The following is a 19,534-nucleotide window of genomic DNA, read 5'->3' on the forward strand; positions in this document are numbered from 1 at the left end:
ATTCTTTGGGGTTTTCTATGTATAAGATCATGTCGTCTGCAAACAACGAGAGTTTTACTTCTTCGTTACCTATTTGGATTCCTTTTATTTCTTTTTCCTGCCGAATTGCTCTGGCCAGCACCTCCAGTACTATGTTGAATAGGAGTGGTGAAAGTGGGCACCCTTGTCTTGTTCCTGTCCTCAGAGGGATGGCTTTCAGCTTTTGTCCATTGAGTATGATGTTGGCTGTGGGTCTATCATATATGGCCTTTATTATGTTGAGGTACTTTCCTTCTATACCCATTTTACTGAGGGTTTTTATCATAAATGGGTGTTGGATCTTGTCGAATGCTTTCTCTGCATCTATTGAGATGATCATGTGGTTTTTGTTTTTCATTTTGTTGATGTAGTGTATCACGTTGATTGACTTGCGGATGTTGAACCATCCCTGTGTCCCTGGTATAAATCCCACTTGATCATGGTGTATAATCTTTTTGATGTATTGCTGTAATCGGTTTGCCAAAATTTTGTTGAGGATTTTTGCATCTATGTTCATCAGTGATATCGGCCTGTAGTTCTCCTTCTTTGTGTTGTCCTTGTCAGGTTTGGGGATCAGAGTGATGTTGGCTTCATAGAATGTGTTAGGGAGTTCTCCATCTTTCTCAATTTTCTGGAACAGTTTGAGGAGAATAGGTATTAAGTCTTCTTTGAATGTTTGGTAGAATTCTCCAGAGAAGCCGTCTGGTCCTGGACTCTTGTTTTTGGGGAGGTTTTTGATTACCGTTTCTATTTCCTTACTTGTGATTGGTCTATTCAGATTCTCCATTTCTTCCTGATTCAGTTTGGGGAGATTGTAGGAGTCTAGGAATTTGTCCATTTCTTCCAGGTTGTTCAATTTGTTGGCATATAGTTTTTCATAGTATTCTCTTATGATCTCTTGTATTTCATTGGTATCTGTTGTGATTTCTCCTCTGTCATTCCTGATTTTATTAATTTGCGATTTCTCTCTTCTTTTCTTGGTGAGTCTGGCTAGGGGTTTGTCAATTTTGTTAATTCTTTCGAAGAACCAACTCTTTGTTTCATTGATCCTTTCTATTGTCTTTTTTGTATCAATATCGTTTATTTCTGCTCTTATTTTTATTATTTCCCTCCTTCTACTGACTCTGGGCTTTGTTTGTTCTTCTTTTTCTAGTTCTGTTAGGTGTCGTTTGAGGTTGCTTACGTGAGCTTTTTCTTGTTTAGTGAGGTGAGCCTGTATTGCGATGAATTTCCCTCTTAGGACTGCTTTTGCTGCATCCCAAATGATTTGGTATGTCGTGTTCTCATTTTCATTTGTCTCCAGATAATATTTGATTTCTTCTTTAATTTCTTCAATGATCCATTGTTTGTTGAGAAGCGTGTTGTTTAGTCTCCACATTTTTGCACCTTTCTCTGCTTTTTTCTTGTAGTTGATTTCTAGTTTAATAGCGTTATGATCAGAAAAGATGCTTGATATTATTTCAACTCTCTTGTATTTATTGATGTTTGCTTTGGTTCCCAAAATATGGTCAATCCTTGAGAATGTTCCATGTGCACTTGAGAAGAATGTGTAACCTGCTGTTTTTGGATGAAGTGTTCTATATATATCTATTAAGTCCATCTGGTCTAATTTTTCATTTAATTCTATTATTTCCTTGTTGATTTTCTGTCTGGATGTTCTCTCCATTGGTGTTAATGGTGTGTTGAGGTCCCCTACTATTATTGTATTGTTGTTGATGTCTTCTTTTAGTTCTATTAAGAGTTGCTTTACAAATTTTGGTGCTCCTGTGTTGGGTGCGTATATATTTATAAGTGTTATGTCTTCTTGGTGGAGAGTCCCTTTTATCATTATATACTGTCCCTCTTTATCTTTCTTTACCTGTTTTGCTTTGAAATCTACCTTGTCTGATATTAGTATAGCGACACCTGCTTTCTTTTGTTCATTATTAGCTTGGAGTATTGTTCTCCATCCCTTCACTCTGAGTCTGTGTTTGTCTTTGGGGCTGAGGTGTGTTTCCTGGAGGCAGCATATTGTTGGATCTTGTTCTTTGATCCATCCTGCCACTCTGTGTCTTTTGATTGGGGAGTTCAATCCATTTACATTTAGAGTGATTATTGAGACGTGGGGGCCTACCACTACCATTTTGTGTCTTGTTTTCCGGTTTTCTTCAGTTTCCTTTGTTTCTCGTCCCATGGTTTAATCTGTTCCGATGTAGAGCTGCTACTCTCTGTTGTTGTCCTTCTACTTATCTCCTCTGCTCTTGGTTTTGTAGCCCCTTTCCTTTTTTGGATTTTTCAGGAATGAGGGTTTTCCTGAGCATTTCTTGAAGAAGAGGTTTTGTGGCAATGAACTCCCTTAATTTTTGTTTATCTGGGAAAGTTTTTATTTCTCCATCGTATTTGAAGGATATTTTCGCTGGGTAGAGAATTCTCGGCTGTAGATTTTTGTCCTTCAGATTTTTGAATATATCATTCCACTCTCTTCTAGCCTGTAAAGTTTCTGCTGAGAAATCTGCTGATAGCCTGATGGGGGTTCCTTTGTAGGTTAGTTTCTTTTGCCTGGCTGTCCTTAATATTTTCTCCTTGTCGTTGACTTTTGCTAGCTTCACTACTATATGCCGTGGAGTTGGTCTTCTTGCATTGATAAAGTTTGGAGATCTATTGCCTTCTGTCACCTGAAGATCCATCTCCCTCACCAGATTTGGGAAGTTCTCAGCCATTATTTCTTTGAATAGGTTTTCTGCCCCTTTCTCCTTCTCTTCTCCCTCTGGTATACCTATAATCCTTACGTTGCATCTCCTAATTGTGTCTGATAATTCTCGGAGAGTTTCTTCATTTCTTTTAAGTTTTGCTTCTCTCTCCTCCTCTGCCTGCAACAATTCTATATTGCCATCTTCCAAATTGCTAATTCTTTCCTCCATATTATCGGCCCTACTGTTCAGAGCATCTAGATTTTTCTTAATCTCCTCTATTGTGTTCTTCATTTCCAATATTTCTGTTTGGTTCTTCTTTATCGTATCAAACTCTTTTGTGACATAGCTCCTGAACTCGTTGAGTTGTCGGTCAGAATTCTCTCTTAACTCATTGAGAATCTTAATGATGGCTGTTTTGAAGTCATCATCATTTAGGTTATATATCTCATTTTCTTTGGGATTGTTTTCTGTGTATTTGTTACTTTCTTTCTGTTCTGGAGATTTAATGTATTTTTTCATATTGCTTGATGTTGTTGATTTGTGCCTCCACATGGAGATAGAGTTTAGTTGCTCCTTTCACTTGTTTCAGCTGCTGCGGTGGGGGGAGCAGCTGTTTATACTTCACCAACCAGGAACCCTGTCCGTAGTTGCTAACTGGGCCTGGGCCCCTCTTTGTAGCCACAGTGGCCCTTTGGATTCCCTCCTCTGCCGTGGGGGCCGTCACAGGGGGGCTTCAGGCTGTAGGTGCCTACTGTTGTTGCCCACCTAGATGCGCTCTCTCCTTGGGGTCTGCAACGGTGTTATGGGCTTTTCCAGCGGCCAGGGGTGGGATCACTTATATTTGTCGCTCCGTTGCTGTCGGCACCCACCAAATCTCACTTGTCCTCTATGGGTCGCAGGAGAGCTATTGGCATCTTCTACAGTCTGTGGTTAGTACACCTAGCTATGCTGCTTTTGCCCTGGGGTCTTCCAGCCTTGTGGCTGGCGGCTGGGTGCCTTCTACTGGTGCTGTGCAGAGGCTTTCCCTAAGGCTGCTGTGAGCCTGTAGGGTTTCCCCCTAGGCTACTAAGCTGGGTCTCTGGAACTCTCTCCAGCCCCAGTCCTCTCCGAGATCTCCGGCAATCCCTAGCCTCACGGGGTGGGCAACGGCAGCTGGGGGTCGCCCCGCCCTCTGGGATTCTCTCTGGGCCTCTCCCGGAGCCGTGAATGCTCAGCGTGGCCCCTCTGCTAACGGCACACCGAGAGTTTTGTCTGCTGCCCGGGCGGAGCTCCGGCACTTCACCTCCGGGTCGCAGGACCGGCCTTCGAAAGTTCCCCCCACCCCGGTCCTCTCCGAGATCTCCGGCAATCTCTAGCCTCACGGGGTGGGCAACGGCAGCTGGGGATCACCCCGCCCTCTGGGCTTCTCTCCGGGCCTCTGCCGGGAGCCCTGAATGCTGGGCGTGGCCCCTCTGCTAACGGCAGACAGAGAGTTTTGTCTGCTGCCTGGCGGAGCTCCAGTGCTTCCCCTCCGGGTCGCCGAACCGGCCTTTGAAAGTTCCCCCGCCCCGGTCCTCTCCGAGATCTCTGGCAATCCCTAGCCCCACGGGGCGGGCAACGGCAGCTGGGAGTCGCCCTGCCCTCTGGGATTCTCTCCGGGCCTCTCCCGGAGCCGTGAATGCTCAGCGTGGCCCCTCTGCTAACGGCAGACAAGAGAGTTTTGTCTGCTGCCCGGGCGGAGCTCCGGCGCTTCCCCTCCGGGTCGCCGAACCGGCCTTTGAAAGTTCCCCCAGCCCCAGTCCTCTCTGAGATCTCCGGCAATCCCTAGTCCCACGGGGCAGGCAACGGCAGCTGGGAGACCTCCGTGCCCTCCTTGTCTCTCTCTGGGACCCTCCGGGTGCCCCGAGCACCAGGCTGGGTCTCCCCGCCAATGGCGGGGAGAGACTCTCCCCGCGGGCTCAGGTGTGCGACTCCAAAGTTTCCCTCTGCGTTTAGGAGTAATTGCGGGGGGTTTAGGTAGGGTTCTGGTCACCTGTTTCCACCGTCGCTCCTCTGTTGTGTTCTCGCTCCTGCCCTAGATGTGTGTGGATCCTCTGGGGGCGTCCGTTGGAAGAAAGCCGCTTGCGGGTACTAGGCTGCCCGTCGGGGTCGGAGAGTTTTCACCTATTTCCACATCCTCCCGGAGGAAAGTCCATCCGCCTTCCGATGTATAGTCGCGTGGGTGTCTCAGACGTCCTGAGATGCTGTCTGGATATCCTTTGTCAAGCGATGTGTCCAAATAATTGTAGACTCGAAGGGCGAGAGACAAAGAGGACTACTCACGGCGCCATCTTGGCTCTCCTCCTTTCACTTTTTGTTTTAAATGAACTGTTTTTTCTCTTCTCTTGGTAGTCTCGTCCACCTGTGACCACCTCTAATACCATCCCTCCTGCGGTGGTAGCCACTGTGTCTGCCACCAGAGCTCAGTCTCCAGTCATCACTACGACGGCAGCACATGCTACTGACTCGGCGCTTAGGTATGTTTGGGGGTTTGAAGATAAGCATCCCACCATTCTTCCTCCTCCTCTCCCTTTTTCCTTCCTTCATTTAACTCGGTATTTATCAAGTGCTTCTTTAATAAGCCATTAAGTGTTCTAGACACTGTGGATAAAGCAGGGAACAAACAGAGAGACAGCCTGCCCTCATAGAGTGTCCATCTTTACGGGCTAGAGACATACGATTAAAAAAAATACATAGTTTTTTAGATGGTGAAAAGTGCTTTGGGGAAAAATGAGGGTGAATGGGCTTTGGAGTGATAGGGTGGGCAGTGCAGAGGCTTACTGTTTCATGTAAGGTCATCAGGGAGGGCGTGGTGGGTAATGCATTTTAGTAGAAAATTGAAAGATATAATGAAGTGAGTCATATACCTGGGATAAGAGCATTCAAGGAAGTGGGAACAGTAAATGCAAAGGCCTTGAGACAGGAGTGAGTATGTCACATATAAGGAGCAGCAAGAGGCTAATGGTAGGAGAATAGCAAGAGATTATTTTAGGAGGTAACAGGGTCCCCAGATAACGTGGGACCTTATGAACCACTCTAAGGATTTGGACTTTGCTGGCATGCAGTGGGAATCCTTAGCAGAATTTTAAGCAGAACAGTGTCATGACCTGAAGTTTTAGTTGAATCAGCCTGGTTGCTGGATAGAGTAGGCTGTGGAGAGGCGAAGTTGGAAACACAGATGTTTACAAGAGTATGGCAGGAATCCAGGAGAGACGATTGCCGGAGGTGGAAAGACAGGGTTAGGTTCTGAAGAGAATTTTGAAGATAGTCAAGAGCATTCTGGAGGATTAACACAGGGGCTATGAGAGAATGAGAAGAGTCAGCACACTGGCAGCACTAGTTGGCCCGTGCAGCTAAGAGTGTGGAATTGCATTAACTTGAGATGGCAAACATGGGAGGAGTAGGTTTGTGGGAGGAATTCCAGACTTTGGTTTTGGGTATTTTAAAGTTGTGCTGACTTCTAAGCACCCAAGTGGAGATGTTGAGATAGTTTAATCTCTCAGTCTGGAGTCCAGGGAAGAATTCTGGAGGAGATAAAGGAAGGCAGTATAGATGGGGAAGAGGTTTATGAGACAGAAGATGAGTCCCAGTTGAGAGGCCTGTAGGGAGAAGCCGGGTTCTCAGGAGACCACCAACATTCATTAGGGCAGGAGGGTAAAGCATATGGTCAGAGAAGAGGTTGAGGATAGAGGGGATTTTGCTAAAGATGGATTGTAAATTGATAGAGTACAGTGGAAGGGTTGGACGTTTGAAAAGGGAAAATAGTACAGTAAAGAGGTTTACAGTCATACAGGGATAAAGTCTGGTTGATGAGGGATGATCTCAGATACTTATTATGAGTGACACAATCAGGGATGAAAACATGATGGTATTTGTCATCATCCCCAAACTGTGTTGCAGTGGTGAGGCTGTGAAAGTTGGGGAAGGCGGTGGGATGTGTGTCTTGCCAGGAGCACAAGAGTTCCCGTGGTCTTTCTTGGTTCTTGCCCTTGGTTAGATGGATGCCAGGGAAAGTCATTTGGCAATATAAACAAGAAGTGATTCAGTGAACAGAAGCAGGGATAGTAGGCATGGAGAATGGAGCTGTCAGAAACCTAGAGACCGTCCCTAAGACTTGACTGCCAGCTGGAAGCAGGGCACAGTGGTGAGGAAGAGGGAGGAGTCTGAGATGCCTCCTTGGTTTCTTCCTTGCTTGACCAAGTAAGTGAAAAGGAAACAAAGGAAAGAAAAGCAGGTTTTAGAAAGAAGGTTGACTTTCAGGACACTGAGTTTGTGGAACAATTTAACGGCTGTTGTCAACAGGTGGTTGAAGAGATGTCTGTGCAATCGGTTTAGAAGTCATCAATGTGTGGACTACACTTAAAGCTTTGAGATATCTGAGTCCATCCAGGGGCAATAAACAGAGTGACAAGAAGACCCAGAACAGAACTCGGAAGGCAATAACATTGAATTGTAGAACAGTGCCTAGGACTGACCTTTAACCATTAACTCCATCATTTACGAGCTCTGTGACATTAGGCAAGTTCTCAACTTCATTAGTCCTCCCTTTAATAAAATAAAGACACTTTACTTTTTGGTAAGTGAATATATTGCCCAAAGGACAAAGAGAGAAAACTGCCCAACATAAAATAGACTGTGTATTGTTCATTTTAACTTTACATTATTTTTAAAATGTTAATATATTCAGATGGTATGACATTCAAAAGCTATAAACGTGTACAATGAAAACTGGGGTTAAGTTGTTTTTTTAAATCATGTTATCGAAGTATCTGTCTTTTCCAGGTTATTGAGTTTTGAATAAAAATGGATATTGAATTTTGTCAGATATGTATTCAGCATTCACTCATACAACTGATATCCATTGTGTGTGTGCCAGTCCCTGCTCTAGGCACTAGAAATGCTCTAGTGAATTAAACAGCCAGAGACTCTAATGACCAGATGCCTTTTCTTCTTGCATCTAGAACTACGATAAATTCCTAGTATGTAACTCCCTTTGAATTCTGGAGATAGAAAGTTTAAACAGACCAATTTCCTTAGAAGAAATAGAAAAAAATTTCAAAGTACTCTATCCCCTAGAAACTGCCTAGGCCCAGGCAGTTTCATTGAATTCTGCTAGACTCTCAAAGACCAGATAAACCAGTGACAGTTAAATTGGTTCAAGGCGTAGGAAAAGAAGGAAAGTTCCTCCTGAAGTTTAAGTGGTAAGTCTTACTCCTTCTGTTAAATAGATTCAATCCTGACAGTTCTTTGATGATTTTTGTTGTTGCTCATCGCTTGGTTGAATGAAATTTATTCTCTATTACTTTCTTTGAGAAGGGCTTACAGACCAGTATTTTGAGTTTTCACTTGGTCAAAATTGTTTCCCGGATAGCCTTGTACTTAAGCAGAAGTTTGTATGATAAAGAATTTTCTTGGTTTATGTGTTCTTTCCATGAGTACTTCATAGACATTTTTCCTCTGCCTTCTGGAGCTGGGTAATGCTGTACAGGAGTCTGGGGCCAGCCTGATTTTTTTTTAACCCCTTCAAAGGGCGTTGATATTTCTGCCTGATTGCCTGATCTACCCGATTCTTTATCTTGAATTTCAGCAGCGTTACTAGGATGTGTTTGGTAATAACCATTAAGTATTGTTATGTTCTGGAACGTGGTGTGCCTTTTTAATCTGGAGCATAAAACTATATTTATGAAAAGTTTTCTTGCATTGTATCTTCGTATGTTGATTCTGTTCCATTTTATTTGGAGGGGGCACCCAGTTATGTGTTTGTTGGATCTTTTTTGCATGACTTCCTTTCTAGTCCTTTGTAACTATTTTTTCCCCTTTCGATTCTGCTTATTTTCTCACCATCTTCTCTGTCCCTGACTTTTCACCATTGTCTTTCATGTTTTACTTTTGATTTTGCCTTCATTCCTGAAATAGCTGAATAATTGTCTTCTGTTTCTCCCTTGCACTCTGCCCATGTATTTTATCTCCTTGTGTGTTGTCATCTCTTCCTGTGAGCTCTTAAATCTTTGGTTTGTGTTTTCGTTTTGTGGAAGGAGTTATTTCATTATGTTTCTTCTTCTGCTTAGTGAAGTCGTTTGTAGTCGACTTTCCCCTGTTCTTGTCCACCTTTTTTCTTATAGCATCTTTTTTTATTATTGTTTTTTTAAGATTGGCACCTGAGCTAACAATTGTTGCCAATCTTTTCTTTTTTCCTGCTTTTTCTCCCCAAATCCCCCCAGCATCTGGTTGTATATTTTAGTTGTGGGTCCTTCTAGTTGTGGCATGTAGGACGCTCCCTCAACGTGGGTGAATGAGTGGTGCCATGTCCATGCCCAGGATCCAAACCAGTGAAACCCTAGGCTGCCGAATCGGAGCACACAAAATTGACCACGCAGAGTTAACCGCTTGGCCACGGGGCCGGCCCCTCTTATAGCATCTTTAAATAGATCTTGTGCTGGTTCTGTTCTGAGTGCTCACCTTTGAATTGAATTCATTCTGGATCAGTATTTATAATTAGTTCTTCTTATAAGCTGGGCCATATACCTGCTTAGGAGAAATTTTCCTAATAACCCAGGATCCTGTGTTTGAGTGTTTTGGGCCATTACTTCTCTCTTGCTGGTGGAGATAGACTGCTCAAAATGGCAAAATTTCTCTCTTCCCCAGTGAGAGCAACTGTTTCCCATACGAGGCTTATCTGTATCTGTGTGATTCCTGGTTCATGCTTTGCTTCTTGGATCTCGGAACTGGTTCAGATCCACGTCCTGCTTCAGTGCCAACTCCCACTGTTACAAACAAGATTTTGGCTGCCTCTGTGAAAGTATTCTCCTCACTTTGGAGAATTATGCTTTACCACATTTTATTCCTTAAATTGCAGCTGCAGAAGTTCTCTGTCCATTGGCTCCTGGGTTCCTGTTGGGTTATGACTATCTTTGACAATTCTGCCACCTCTTCCGTGGTTTGAAGTTTCAGGTCTCTCCTAGTTTTGCCAAAGATGGAGGTCGTATTCCTCTTTTTTGTTTTCCTTGATACTGTTCTTTGAAAGGAAAAGGAGAAGATAGCAAACTGGCAGTCTCTGCCTTCAGTACTTGTCTTCACTCTAAACAAGTTAAACAAAGACCTAGCTGAACACTGGAGGATGGTCACAAGTCCATTTGTTGTAAATTAACCCCTTATTTTCTGTATATGTCAAGTTTCTAAATTGGGTCTCTACCCCTAGAGTTGCCTTTGAGGCCATTAAGGAAAAAAACTGATCACTGGGAGAAATAGCATAGCAATCAAAACTATAGACTTGGGAGTACTTTGTAGCTGGCTGACCATATTTAGTCTCTGACCTTTTCAGGGGGCAGGTAGGAGTTGCCACTATGGACTCAGGGATGTTTTATTTATTCAATGTGTTTTAATCAAAATCCCTTTCTTTTTCTCCCAGTTGCCCCGAATTTGGCTAGGGACATTCCCCATGAACTGGCTCGAGTGTCCTTTTGATAACTCCTATTAGTCTTTGAGTGCTTTTGTTCTGATAGGTGATGAATCAGGCTCTTGTTTACTTTCCCTGCTTCTTTAGTCTTGAAATCATCCATTTCTCCGAGGATCCTTGGTTCCTTTTAGTGGAGAATGGTATTTAGAACCCAAGATCTGGGTGCTAAGGGTGCACATTGCTTCTGGCGTATCATTGCTTTGTGCACTTTCTGTGGACAAAGTTAGTCAATATAGTAAAGACAGTCATAGTCTTCATACTGAAATTTTCAAAAGAAATTTAATGTTACAGGTTTTTTCTTGCTTAGATTTTATGTTTATCTTCTCTTACACTGAAAACCTTGTTTCCTGAAGACATTAATATAACTACTTGGGGTTTTTTGTCCGTAATATACATATTCATCCATAAAAAATAGTTTCAAGCTAATTCAGAATCCCAAGTCTATTTGTCATAAATTAACCCTTTATTACTACTAACAATAAGACTGCTGAGTGAAGTTTGATTTCTTCACTGTTCTTTTTGTCCTCAGACTAGGTCCCACTAAGCAGTGTGGGAATGTGTTCAAGTGGGAAAGTCAGTTGAAGTGATTCTTTTCTCTGTGGGATAGATAGTAACGTTTTCTTTTTCCTGATTTAAATTCACGTTTCCAAAACGTAAACATATAAAAAGCTGTAAAATGAGGAGTATTGCTCTCATCTCTGTTCCACAGATACCAATGTCCCATGCTGCTGTCGTTTTGCTTTCTGAGGTAACCTGTGATTCATTTTTTGGTTATCTTTCAAGTGTGTTTACTATTACTTAATGTATAGTTAGGATTATTTGTTTAAATTTTTTAATTTTAGAGTTTGCTTTTTGATTTCACTTTTTTAAACATGTGAAATATCAATTTTGCTTAAAAGTCAAATCTATATGAAAAGATGGACTCATGAGTCCCCTGTCCCCTCCCAAGTTGCCATCTGCTCTCAGTAGGTCACCATTTAGTATCCTCTGATGTGCCTTCTTGGAGTTTCTTTTTATGAGAGTAAGTATACACACAGATAAACACATTTTCCTTGTTTCCACTTCTTTCTTACAGAAAATACAGCAGATTATATTTATATGTACTGCTTCATACCTTCCATTTCTCTCAATATATCTTGCAGATGACTCCAAATCAGTACGTAGAGATACCTTACTCATTCTTTTTTTTTGGCTGCGTGGTACCCCAGCTTATGGATGTACTGATGGACATTTTGGCATATGCTATTGCATGTTTGTGATGGTATACCTTCAAGGTACATTTGTGGAAGTGGGAGTGCTAGGTCAAAGAGTAGATGCCTTAATTTCCTCAACTAGAAAAATGGCGATAATATTACCTACTTCAGAGATCATTATAGGGAGTATCTCTGTTAATATATGTAAAGCACTTAAAACATGCCTGGCACGTAATGTGCATTATATAAATCAACATGGTATTTTTCATTAGAATAAATGAAAATCAAAGACTGCTATAGTCCGTGCTTTCAAAAACACTTAAAAACGTATCTAAATGTTCAATATAAATATTCTTTTTTGGGGTTATTTTGTGTGAGCTGGACCTCGTAAAATATGAGCACATTAAAGTTTGAATTGAGGAGACCCTTTCCTGGTGGTTCTCTTGGCATTCTTCTTTGTTACAAGGATCTTCAAAACTATTCCCATAATTAGCTTCATCCATCCTAAAATTTCTCATTATTTTAATTATGTATACATGTGTATCTGCGTGTTTTTCATTGTAGTTAGTGGGAGTGGGTGGCTTTCATGGCACTGTACTTGGTGACCCATGTTGTCAACTGTTCAAAGTCCAGTCTCTGAGAGTAGGCTCTCTCTTCAGTGAGTCCCACCAAGTTCCATAGTTGCATCTGTAGCCAGGCTTCAGCTTTCCTTTGAACTCCGAGGGTGTGCTGTGGAGTTCTGTTTCTACAGAAGGAAAACCCTCCTTTATTCAGTTTGTAAACTTTATTCACCAGTATCCCACTGGCTCTGATTTTAAAGCATTTTGAAAGACGATCTTGCTTGTGATGAAACAGTTTCTTCGTTTGGACACATGGAAGTCCCCGTCATGTTTTCACCTTTACTTTCCATGTTTTCTTCTTCCTAATTCATATTCACATAGTTCCAAAATAGAAAAGCATGAAAGGGAATGCAATAAGGAGTATCTGTCTCCTCTGTCCCTGTCTACCCAGCTCCTGTGCCCCTTTCCCTTTGCCTTGCCAAAGTAACTTCATAATGGCTCTTTGAGTAATCTTCCAGTGTTTCTTAAATAATTCACATGCAAGTCTTACTTTTATACTTTTTTACCCAAAATGTTATTTAATTCACATATATATATATTCCCCCCCCCCCCCCCCCCCGCCCCGAGGAAAGTTCGCCCTGAGCTAACATCTGTTGTCAATCTTCTTCTTTTTGTATGTGAGCTGCCACGACAGCATGGCCACTAACAGACAATTGCTGTAGGTCTGTGCCTGGGAACCGAACCCGTGCCACCGAAGCAGAGCACCCTGACCTTAACCATTAGGCCCCTTGGGCCTATATTCCTCTTTACTCTGTTTTTAATGTAACAACGTATATTGAAAGCTATCCATTTTAGTACATACAGAGTTTCATTGTTCTCTTAGTCGCAATATAGTGATCCATTGTATAAATGGATTTGAGGTTGTTTCCAGTACTTTACTGCTATAAATAATATTGCAGTGAATAACTTTATACTTACATCATTATGCATGTGTGCAAGAATATCTATAGGATAAATTCCCAAAAGTGATCAAGGGTATATTTGATTGTAATTTTGATACCTGCTATCTAATTGCCTTCCTTAGCATTTAGACCAATTTATACTCCCTGCAGAATGTTTAAAAGTGCCTGTTTCCTTACAGCTTGAAAAACAGAGTATGCTGTCAGTATTTTGGATTTTTTGCCAATCTGATAGGTGAACAATGATATCTCATATATCATATTTTGTATTTTAAATTGCATTCCTCTTTCTATGAGCTAGAGTGAGGATCTTTTCTTTGTTCAGGGGCCATTTGTGTTTTCTTTTTAGCAAACCAGCTATTCATATCCTTTGCCTGTTTTTATTAGGCTCTTTTTCTCATTGATGTCTAGGACTCTTAGTATTTGAAGATCTTTCCTCGTAGTGTGTTTTGCTATGTAGGAGGTTTGCTCATTTGTTCACCAAGTCAAATTTATTGATCTTTCATAGCTTTTGGATTTTGAAAGCTTTTAATAGTTAGAAAGCTCTCCCTCACTTCAAGGTTGTAAAAGGATTCTATCTTTTCTTCATGTAGTTTTTTATTTTCTGTCATCTTCATCATTTTTGTATTTATTCTGCTATACTGTGTGAGGTATGGATCCAATTTGATTTTTTCCAAATGGCTACATAGTCTTCCCAACTTCATTTATTCAGTAGTCCGTTCTCCCCGCTCTGACTTGAGATGCCAACTTTGTTATTCTGTCAAGTTTTCTTGCCATTGTTTCTTGCAATTTCAGTAGCTTGCTGCATGTTAATTTGACCTGCTGTCTGTGTTGATATCCCTTTCGATCATTAGGCAGTTATAACTAACTTTCTGTCATCTGGTAAGGAATGATATAAAATTGGGGGGAGAGTCAGTGCTTCAAGTCACAGGTTAAGCTGCTATTAATCAAGGTTGTCTGTAATCTTCCCTCATAATGATGAGACCCTTAGTGTGTATCTTCAGCTTTGTCCACAAAATGAAGTGTTCATTATAATAATGCTTACTGGAGATTGTCATAGAGTGTTGATTAATTGTATCAAGGGCACTGAGAATGACTAGGGATTAATTTATTCAGTTCGTAGTACACATTGATACCTTTTAAAATGAGGCTTACAGCAGTTTCAGGAGAGAAACTCAGTGGGCCATTTACTTCATTTGTGCAACTGTGGACTTCACAGACCTATGAAAAAATAACTGTGCTATAGCACAAGATACTAAATGGCCTTGACTGCCTGCATTGTGTCTGGAGACAAGTTGTAAGTCATAATGTCTTTTCTTTCTTTTCAGTCGGCCAACTTTGTCTATCCAGCATCCACCATCTGCAGCAATTAGTATTCAGCGTCCTGCCCAGTCACGTGATGTGACAACAAGAATCACGCTGCCATCTCACCCTGCCTTAGGGACACCAAAACAGCAGCTTCATACCATGGCTCAGGTAAAACAAGAGGTGAATACTCTGTGGGTTAAAAACCAGAATTGTGCAAAACTTGCTAAGAACCTGGCAATCTTGAAGGCAGTGATTGCTTTTAAACTGGATCGAGCGGGCAGTGTTCTTTTTTCTAATCCTGGGTTGTGGGTTCCCCCACAGAAAACTATCTTCAGTACAGGCACACCAGTGGCTGCAGCAACAGTAGCACCTATCTTGGCAACCAACACCATTCCTTCAGCAACCACGGCCGGTAAGTTGGCAACCCTGCTCCTCCTGCCAGGGAAGAATGAGGCATAAGTGGTGGGTTAATTTTTCACATCTCAGCTTCAGTCAGAGAGAAAGATTAGGCTAGAAAAATTCTCTTAACTTTCCCCAAGAGCTTTTCTCATGTTTTTGAGAATCTATAATGTGTGCTGAGAGGCCATTGTTAAAGAATTTCCTTTTCTCTCCCGTTTCAGGATCTGTGTCACACACGCAAGCTCCCACGAGTACAATTGTTACCATGACAATGCCCTCACATTCATCCCATGCTACTGCTGTGACCACCTCAAACATCCCTGTCGGTAAGTGTCGTGCGACCTTCAGACGGAAGCTTCAAAGGAATTGCTCAGCCCCTCCTGCCAAGGCTTCAGATAGACGGCTAGTACTGATTTGTTGTTGTTGTTGTTGATTTTCAAAGCAGCCCTAAATTTAACTTTTAATATTATTTGTCATACAGATTTGGCATTGATGGTAGAGTGTAAAAGGATAACAGTCTCTGAGAGCTCAAAGTAAACTTTGACTCTACTTTTGACTTCCTCCTTCATCAAACTTTGCGTCTTTTATGTGTACCTTTTAAAGAAATAAGTTCACTTTACTGACATAGTTAGACATGAGCTACAGAGAAAGCAAGAAAGAAGCAAAGATGTGGAATGAAGAGAACTTGCACACTGATAGAGCGTTCAGGAAAAATTGCCGTGTGATTCAGCAGTGGGCGAGCGCTACACCTTGCGTCCTTCACCCTGGTTCTCATCTGAGTGCTGCCCGACGTACTGCATGGCCACCCCAGAATTTCTTCCAGGCTTTGTTTAGTCCCCTTTTAAATATGTGTGTACTTTGAATATTAAAAAATTTTTGAAAACTTACTGGCAACCAAACGTCAGTCCTCACGAGCAGGGATTGGCAGACCGTTTCCATGGGGCCAGATAGGAAGTGTTCTAGGTTCTGCAGGCCTTGTAGGTCTGTGCCGCAGCAACTCAGCTGTGGATGAGATGTAAACAAATAAGCGTGGCCATGGTTCAGGAAGACTTTTTATGGACACAGAAATTTGAATTTCATGTAGTTTTCATGTGTGATGAAATAACTTTTAAAAATTTTTTTCCCCAACCATTTAAAAGTGTGAACCATTCTCAGTTCACGGATCATACAGAAACAGGCATCAGGCAGGGTTTGGCCAGCAGGCTGCAGGTGGCTGATGCCTGTCCTAGCGGCTGATATGTCACTGTCACAGCTTCCAAAGAGAGACTGTGGCCTGTGAGGCACAGCACTGTTCTCTCTCTTTTTTTTTTTTTAATTTTTTTTAAAGATTTTATTTGTCCTTTTTCTCCCCAAAGCCCCCCAGTACATAGTTGTATATTTTTAGTTGTGGGTCCTTTTAATTGTAGCATGTGGGAGGCTGTCTCAGCATGGCTTGGTGAGCGGTGCCATGTCCGTGCCCAGGATTCGAACCGGTGAAACCCTGGGCCGCCGAAGTGGAACATGCAAACTTAACCACTCGGCCATGGGGCCAGCCCCTGCACTGCTCTCTCTAACCCACAAGCCATGGGTCTGAGTTGCTAGTGTTACCTTGGCCCTGGTTCTCCGACGGTGAGCGTGTCATATTGCTGTTCTCCACTCCCAGAGATAGGGGAAAGCTGCTATATTTTTGATAGACTGTACTTTTAGAAGTAAGACTGCTTTTTGAGAGGGCACACTGATAGACTTAACTGTCGGAAATCTGGTGAGCAGACGTGGAAGTGCGGCAGCCCCCTGCCGTGTCCTGGTGCTGAGGTGGTCCCTGCCTCCCTGCTTCCTTCCTTCGCATGCGAGATGGGCTGCGGCTTCATAGCCCTCTCAGTGAACTTCGAGGACGCTGTTCCGGAACAATGGTAGGACCCAGGAAACCCTTACTCCTGGTTTAGGTAACCAGGCCATCCAGCCCTTAAGTTGGCACCAAGCCCCCAGAGCACTTTGAGAGAACGCTGCTGCTGGGTCTTTCTCACATTAGTGTGCACTATGGCCTGACGTGGGAGAAACCAGACTTCTCTCATACCCCTCTGAATTTAATTTTGCTTCTGTGAAAAGAAGTTTGTGTGTGGGTTTAGCCTTAATGCACTTTGGTTGACAAAGGTCATTGATTTTCTGGCTGTACCCAGCAGTGTCATCAGTTATCCTCAGTGCTGTCACGTCAGTGCCAACCAAGCCCATTCTTTTAATTTTTACAGTGGAGAGTCTCCCTAGGGAATCTGTAGCTTTGAAGAAAATTAGACCCATAAAAAGGGGGCAGTGTCCCCTACAGGTGCTCTCTGGTTTCATCTCGAACCCTCTGTGAAGAATTATTTGGAGATTAGTTCTTGTTAGTGTCACTGTACCTTCCTAAAAGATCACACTGTGGAAGTAAACGCACTAAAAGTACCGGGAGATGGAAATATGTTCGTTCGTTTGCTAAAACTGCTAACTTTTTTTTTTTTTTTTAAAGAGTGGAGCATTTTTTTTTTAATTTTTTTTTATTTTAAGATTTTATTTTTTCCTTTTTCTCCCCAAAGCCCCCTGGTACATAGTTGTATATTCTTTGTTGTGGGTCCTTCTAGTTGTGGCATGTGGGACGCTGCCTCAGTGTGGTTTGATGAGCAGTGCCATGTCCGCGCCCAGGATTGGAACCAACGAAACACTGGGCCGCCTGCAGCGGAGCGCGCGAACTTAACCACTCGGCCACGGGGCCAGCCCCTAAAACTGCTAACTTTTTACCTCTCCCAAGTTACTGGATTCTATGTCTCCCCAGCTCATTCTTTGAATTTTAATCATTTACGGAATTCTAGATATGAAAATCATTTGACAGAGGTGTACAAACAGATTTAACATCCGCTGCTTACTCTGATGGGTTTCGTTGGGTTCCATCAGGCTCAGGCTGTAGTTTTGTTTTCCTCTTTTCTAGCAGCCCAGATATTTCTTTGTTACATCATAATAGGATCCCTGTACAAAGATATCTCAGTTGAGAAGGGAAATCTGATGTTAACCCTAGAGTGTTGGTTTTCACAGATACATTAAAATCACCTAAGTCGCTTTTTCCAAGTGGCACTTGCTTTCTCCAGGTGAGGTTAAATATTGCATTCAGCCAGTTACTGATAGGAATGTGCTGGGTCAGGGGAAAAAAGCCTCATTAACCACGAGCATAGAGTTTTCACCTCAAATGAATGCTCATTTCCAATAGAGTACCATCCTTATTTTTCTCCGTGCTCTGGCCCATACACGACAGTGGTCGAAGCATTATAAAAAGCAGAGTCAGATGAGTACAGCATTCAGAAAACAGAGATTATTTTTGGAGATAACATCATAGCCAACTTATGATCTCTACATTATATTTTTCCTTAAGTTTTATGCATTTTTAATAATTGAGAATGTGTGGCATTTTTAATTAGAAAAAAATTAAAGGTATAAATCCATGGGTGTGTGTTTGGTTACCAGCCACTGGTTAGTTACTCTGTCAAATGACAGCTGCATTCCTATTGAAAGCATTATTTTCTCCTACTTTTTATGGGCATAGTGAAAAAATAAGGCTTAGTTGCTTTCCACTCAGCACCTCCTCTAATGATTACTGATGGAAAATGTGTCATGCAGCTTCTCTCTGTGTTAGCCAATAGATGCCATCGTCAGTGGTTGGATTGGGCAGCCTAGCTATCATCCTGCGGAAACTTCTCTGGCTGCCTCCCTCGGGAAATAACTGGGCTTCGGGGTGGGCTTGTCTTCACTGCACTGCACTTTGGGGAACACGGTGGCGTCTTCCTAGTCTCCAGTGTTTATGTGCCTGTCACTGGTGTAACTTGGGTCTTTACACAGATGGAAGCTGTCCTGGTGTCTCTGAGGTCACAGCTGTTCTTTCCAAGTTCCCAAGCGTAGAGTTGACGGACAGGTCTGTAACAACAGTGAAGTATGTCCCAGTTCAGCTCTAACTTCTAAACAAAATTTGATTGTAAATTGTAGAGGAAAGCAACTTTGAGCCTCAGATTAATTTGGAAACTCTGGTCGTTTTGATTTTGCTATAAATGTTATGCATAATCACAGGACATAGGAAATTAAGCGATTATCTAGAGAAGAAGGCCTCCTCAGAGATGAGGAAGCTGAAACTTGGACATTAAAATGATCAACTCATTACTGATTAGCTACATATTACTAATTAGTTATGGACCCTGGAGTAGGAGCTAAGGTCTTTGCCATTTGTGTATTCAAATTTTTGTAGAAAATTTTTTTTTTAATTAAAAACTTTTCTCCTTTTTAAGGAAAGGTCTCCAGTACGCTTGGTTAGGGAAAAAGGGCTTGGCTGCTGCTGTTTTTGTTGAAGTGTTAATGTTGAACTCTGCTTTGACGAATAAGAGTGTGAACATGTCCGTGAATTATTGGGTTGAGATAATTCAGTTGAACCTTACATTCTCATCTTTCATTTTTTATTTTGATTAAAAACCTAGAATTCTTGTTACTGTGTGCATTCTTAAGATTGTTGCTGGCCAAGAATGTTTTGGCATGCCAGTAAAAGCATATGAGCGATGGGTAACTGGATTTTACTCTTTATAGCCAAGGTGGTGCCTCAGCAGATCACACACACTTCTCCGCGCATCCAGCCTGACTACCCCGCAGAGCGGAGCAGCCTGATTCCCATTTCAGGACATCGGGCCTCTCCAAATCCTGTGGCCATGGAGACCCGAAGTGACAACAGGTAGGAGCGAAGGTGCCAGCCACACTGCCCCATTGTGTCATAGTTGTTTTGATTTTTCAATAAAACAAAACGTCCCACAAATGTGGCATGTATTTATTTATTCTTATTTTCAAATTTTCCCCGGAAATAATACAGTATGTAATTTCCTTTTTAGTTTTATGAAAATGTGCTGTATTTATTAAGCCGTTCTCCTTTAGATGGTTGTTCTCCTAGTATCCATTTTTTTGTTTTGTGTGTTTC

General features: G+C 42.2%; 1 protein-coding gene across 33 annotated transcripts in view; it reads left to right on the forward strand.

Moving 5' to 3' along the window:
• The window catches only part of SAP130 (Sin3A associated protein 130), an 80,048-nt gene that overhangs the window by 17,230 nt on the left and 43,284 nt on the right, over positions 1-19,534 (forward strand). For all 33 annotated transcript variants that reach the window (XM_070579487.1, XM_070579488.1, XM_070579489.1 and 30 more), the window contains 5 exons: positions 5,061-5,185; positions 14,205-14,352; positions 14,506-14,596; positions 14,805-14,909; positions 19,153-19,294. In XM_070579487.1, the coding sequence (XP_070435588.1) occupies positions 5,061-5,185; positions 14,205-14,352; positions 14,506-14,596; positions 14,805-14,909; positions 19,153-19,294 (611 nt within the window). The remainder of the gene's footprint in view (positions 1-5,060; positions 5,186-14,204; positions 14,353-14,505; positions 14,597-14,804; positions 14,910-19,152; positions 19,295-19,534) is intronic.

This window comes from Equus przewalskii, chromosome 17 (genome assembly GCF_037783145.1).
Source record: "Equus przewalskii isolate Varuska chromosome 17, EquPr2, whole genome shotgun sequence".
NCBI lineage: Eukaryota > Metazoa > Chordata > Mammalia > Perissodactyla > Equidae > Equus > Equus przewalskii.